This window comes from Medicago sativa, chromosome 6 (assembly GCF_051527215.1).
Source record: "Medicago sativa cultivar Bolivia chromosome 6, Bolivia_mono, whole genome shotgun sequence".
Lineage (NCBI taxonomy): Eukaryota > Viridiplantae > Streptophyta > Magnoliopsida > Fabales > Fabaceae > Medicago > Medicago sativa.
Window position 1 is genome coordinate 13,314,292 of NC_140754.1, and position 5,327 is coordinate 13,319,618.

Below are 5,327 nucleotides of genomic sequence, written 5' to 3' on the forward strand. Positions count from 1 at the left end.
TACAAATTCAGCAATATCCTTTTTCATGCCGGGCCACCAATACTCCTTCTTTAAATCTTGATACATCTTAGTTGTACCAGGGTGAATTGAAAAACTGCTTTTATGAGCTTCTTCCAAAATCAATCTTCTAAGCTCTTGATCATTTGGAACACATAATCTTCCTTCAAACAAAATTGCTCCATCCGCAGCCATAGAGAATTCTGGGTAACCACTTCATCTCTGAAGTTCCAAATCATCACTTTGTGCTTGTACGATTCTTGATCGCAAGTCACACGAGACTTCCAAATTATACAAACAAATACCATCACCAACATCTGTAACTCCAAGATTAAGATCACGAACCTTTTCATACATCTTAAAAGTGTGCATCATAACTTCGGCTTGAACTAAGGCCTTACGACTCAAAGCATCCGTTACAACATTGGCCTTTCCTGGATGATATTTCAAATCAAAGTCAAAGTCTTTAAGGTATTCCATCCAACGCCTCTGCCTCATATTCAAATCCCTCTGATCAAATAAATATTTCAAACTCTTGTGATCACTAAACAATTCAAAATGTGTTCCATAAAGGTGATGCCTCCATCTCTTCAAAACGAAGATTATAGCAACCAACTCTAAGTCATGGGCGGGATAATTTGCTTCATGCGTCTTGAGTTGTCTAGATGCATAAGCTACTACATTGTTTTCTTGCATAAGTACTCCTCCGAGTCCCTTAGACGAGGCATCACAAAATACCACATACTTCTTTTTCGGATCTGGAATAATCAAAACAGGGGCTTGAGTCAACTTCTTTTTCAGCGTCCTAAAACTCTTTTCACATTCCTCATCCCACACGAAAGGTACCTCTTTCCTCGTGAGTCGAGTTAAAGGCAAAGTGATTTGAGAAAACTTCATGATGAAACGTCGGTAGTAACCTGCTAGTCCCAAAAAGCTTCGGACTTCAGAAACATTCTTCGGCCTTGCCCAATTTTGAACAGCCTCAACCTTTGATTGATCAACGACTACACCACCCTGAGAAATAACGTGACCCAGAAATTTGACTTCTGATAACCAAAACTCACACTTACTGAACATTGCAAACAATTGCTTCTCCCGAAGGATATCCAACACTATCCTTAGATGCTGAGCATGCTGTTGCGGATTCTTGGAATAAATCAGAATGTCATCAATGAAAATAATAACAAACTGATCTAGATAAGGTTGGAAAATCCGGTTCATATAATCCATGAAGACTGCTGGTGCGTTGGATACTCCAAAAGGCATAACCAGGAATTCATAGTGTCTGTAACGAGTTCTGAAAGCCGTCTTGGACACGTCAGAGGATTTGATGCGTATCTGATGATAACCCGACCTAAGATCAATTTTTGAGAACACTGATGCTCCTTTAAGTTGATCAAGAAGGTCATCAATTCTTGGCAAGGGATACTTGTTCTTGATGGTTACCTTATTAAGCTGACGATAGTCAATACACAGCCTCATGCTACCATCTTTCTTCTTGACCAGCAATACCGGTGCACCCCATGGAGACACACTGGGTCTAATGAAATGCTTCTGAATAAGCTCTTCTAATTGCGATTTCAATTCCTTAAGTTCCAAGGGAGACATTCTGTAAGGCGCTACTGACACTGGTTCAGCTCCCGGAATCAAATCAATCGAAAACTCAATTTCCCTTTCTGGTGGCAAGCTAGTGATGTCGGGTGGAAAAACATCCAAATACTCACTAACTATTGGAATATCACTGAGGCTTAAGTCTGATTCTGGAGTCACCGTGAGCATTACATAAAAACCTTTATCTTGTGCACAAATAAACTGAGCCATCTGATACGTGTGCTTAATCAGTTCTGACAACGCTACACCTTCCACTGTATTACTAGTTGGCATGTAAATAGTCTTCTCTGCACACCCTATATACACATGATTGGCTGACAACCAGTCCATACCCAAAATAACATCAAGTTGCTTCATCTGAAGACATACTAAATCTATATAGTACGTCTTACTAGATACGGTGATGGGACAATTTTCACAAACATAATTTGCTACAATACTTCCGTCAGTGGCCGTGGTTACTTTCATAGGTGGATTTAGTAATGAAACAGACAACTGAAGAGCTTCAACACATTGAAATGAAATAAAAGAACATGATGCACCACAATCAAATAAAACATTAACAGGATTCTGACCAAGAAAACACGTACCACCAATCAAGTCTTCATTTGCCTGCGCCTTCAAGAGAATACACTCTACCTTTACTCATTGTAGTACTCACACCCTTGCCCTTATTTCCTCTGGTTGGACAATCAGCCACATAGTGTCCCGACTGACCACATGCAAAACAATTACCAGAACCTACCCTACATTCTCCTTGATGAGCCTTACCACACTTCCTGCAAGTTGGATAAGTTCTAGGTGGACCTGTGTACTTTCCTCTAGTTGGAGAACCCTTAGGTTTCAACTTCTCATGATACTTGTCGATAAAGTTACCTCTATTTCTTCCACTTGCCCCAGAACCTTCTCTAGCTGCCTTATCAAAACCTCTCTCAGCCTCCATGCTGTTATGCACCAACTCATCATAATCCGCATAGAGTTCTCCCCTCAAAGCATGCTTGTACTGATTAACTTTCCACATCTCATTACCCGCATACTCATTGTGAGTAGAGTAATAAGATAATTCTTCAAACTTCTTCGTAAAATCTGTCACAGACATATGACCTTGCCTCAGATGGAGAAATTCCTGCTCCTTCCTGACCTTGTATGACAAAGGAAGATACTTCTCTTTCATCACTTGCTTGAAATTCTCCCAGTTCAACTCTAACCCATTATTCTCCATCCAACGCCGAGCAATTTCCCACCAATCCAGCGCTGCACCACGTAATTGATTCGTTGCAAAAACCACCTTATCTTCCTCGGTGCAGTGAACCATCAGAAAGATCTTTTCCATCTGTTTGATCCACCTCTTAGCTTCAGGTGGCTCACCACTACCATCGAACTTCGGGGGATGGTTTCGGTTAAATTCTCGAAAGGTTGGATTTCCCACAACTGGAGGTGGTGGAGGGGGATGATGACAACCACCTGGACCTTGCTGCATATTTGCAGCCCACTGCTGCTGAGTCTGAGCGTTTTGCTGCATCTGCTGCTGCATCATATGCATCATTTGTTGGTTTTGATGCATCAACTGTGCCCACATCTGAGCATCAGGATTCACATTCTCCTCCACATTTGGATTACTTCTTGGCCGGCCTCGTCCCCTTCGTGCTCCAGACATTTCGCTCTAACTGTCATATTTAAGTCAAAGTGTTCAATTTTAACCAATATAACAATGAGAACAAATATCTTAAACAGCAAAAAGAACGACTACCTTAATTGTATCATTAATGACCCAAGGCACGATTTGAAAGTGTCTAGAATATTCAAATAAGCGTTAAACTGATATTGGATACATTAATTATACATTTGCATGAAACGACTTCAAGTCGGAAATTCGGTTACAACATCATTGCCAAGCTTCTATGTTACATTATTACACCAAAGTTTGTCATACATAGGGTAAATACAAAACCCATAATTACACATCTTATAATATAACATATGCATCTTTAATTCACAACAAAGCGATCCCATGACGTCACGATCAATCCATGACTTTCTCTTTACCTTTTCCTTGCACAACCTGTGAACCTGAACAAAAAAGAGTTGGGTGAGACATAATGTCTCAGTGAGTTCTTTCTAGCCCTAGGCTAGTGATAACCTTGGGGAAAACCTATGGTTATCACGTGTCTAATTTACAACCTGGTGGTTGATTATACGTGTGTGGACTTGTACCTTTGACGGTTGTGCATGCTATATCCGTCTCAGATCTTTCCTATTTGTTATAGGCTTGCTAACAACATACGTGCCATGGCGGTTAAGGGTTCCTAGAACCGCTTTGCGAGGATACACTAAATGTATGTAAGCCTAAACATGAATCAAATCATGGCACAACCTATACCGGACGAATAGGGTAACCTAAGATCGTCCTTGGAAATCTTTCATAACTTGCTCATATCTATCATCATATCAGAATCATGCATGAATACATTCATTATATCATTATGTTAGGGTTGAACAATCAAACATAATCTTGGTTCATTTTACGGAGAGTCCCGGGTGGAGTAACCCCGAGTACACTCCCATACATGACCGATGTACGTACATCAGACTCCCTCGGTGTCATGCGGGTCCCTTACGGCTTGAACCATTCCCCTTAGGTCGAGAACCTCCCGTATCCCCCTGACGTGGATAGCGAGAGACATGAGCACCTACTTCTCTTGTGTTAGTCATAATTTTATGCATACATGAATGATTAACTTACAACCATTTGAGTTAGATTCCTTTAACTCGGATCCTTAATCGATCCCTTGGGGTCTAAGACATACAAGTTCATGAGTGTAGAAAATTATTCGTTACACCTTATCATAAATATAATCATAACCAACTCTCTAGTTCTCGACATTTACGTCAAGGCTCTATGTTCATTCCCTTACTCGCTATATATATATATATATATATATATATATATATATATATATATATATATATATATTATGCTACCCGATTCGGAACTCATAACTACTTTTATATACCATGCATTACTTGTTTAGTTAGTACTTGCTCAGGATTTCTAACAACACTACCTAGTTGACATTCGGCACCAGTATGACCAAATATTCCATAAACTCTTGAAGGAGGTAAAACAGGGGTAGAAGTCCATTGATAGTAGTTTTGAGCCATGCCTGAAATCAAAACAGTTAAAAGATAGGAAAAATAAATAAATAAATAAATAAATTAAAAGAGAGAGAGAAAGTTATATTTTTTTTCATAAAAAGAAAAACAATAAAATAAAATAAAATAACGAAAAAGATATTTTTTTTCCAGTCTAATCGTTAAAAAAAAAGTTAATCAAATTGCAACAACTCCTCGGCAACGACGCGAAAAACTTGATAGGCCAAACCGCAAGTGCACGGTCTATCGAAGTAATAGTAGTAAGAGAAAGTATCGTTCCGCTAGGGAGTTATGAATTCAATTAACTTTAAATAACGATTAGATGAGAGTTTGAGAATAAAGTTTGGATTTTTATTTATAAGAAAATAACAATAATAAAATAAAAGAGCCTTGGGATTATTGGTTCATCCTAATGACGTATCCTTCACAAACAAACCCTAAAACTTATAATTTCACGTTAGTCCTAATTTCTAAAGACAAGTTTCTCTTTAGCCTATCACATCTCCTTTCGGTCTCAGTGAGTGTGTTCCTCCAACAACCACACCTATTTTCATGGGTGTTTGCCT

At 39.1% G+C, this 5,327-nt stretch overlaps 1 protein-coding gene across 1 annotated transcript; it reads right to left on the reverse strand.

The window, feature by feature from the left end:
- Positions 1 to 213: 213 nt before the first annotated feature.
- LOC146912991 (uncharacterized) lies at positions 214 to 3,265 on the reverse strand. The gene is made up of 3 exons (XM_085720837.1): positions 2,221 to 3,265; positions 531 to 2,111; positions 214 to 431 (listed from the first exon to the last, which is right to left on the reverse strand). Exons 1-3 carry the CDS (start codon positions 3,263 to 3,265, stop codon positions 214 to 216), a joined length of 2,844 nt encoding a protein of 947 aa, XP_085576963.1.
- Between the last annotated feature and the right edge of the window lie 2,062 nt (positions 3,266 to 5,327).

Bases quoted from the DNA above. Each gene is read 5' to 3' on its own strand.
- LOC146912991 (XM_085720837.1), bottom strand. From the start codon at position 3,265: ATGTCTGGAGCACGAAGGGGACGAGGCCGGCCAAGAAGTAATCCAAAT. The intron at 2,112-2,220 runs GCAAATGAAGAC...AATGTGTTGAAG, and splicing joins GTATTCTCTTGAAGGCGCAG to CTCTTCAGTTGTCTGTTTCA. The intron at 432-530 runs GTTTGAAATATT...AATATCATCCAG, and splicing joins ATTGTTTAGTGATCACAAGA to GAAAGGCCAATGTTGTAACG.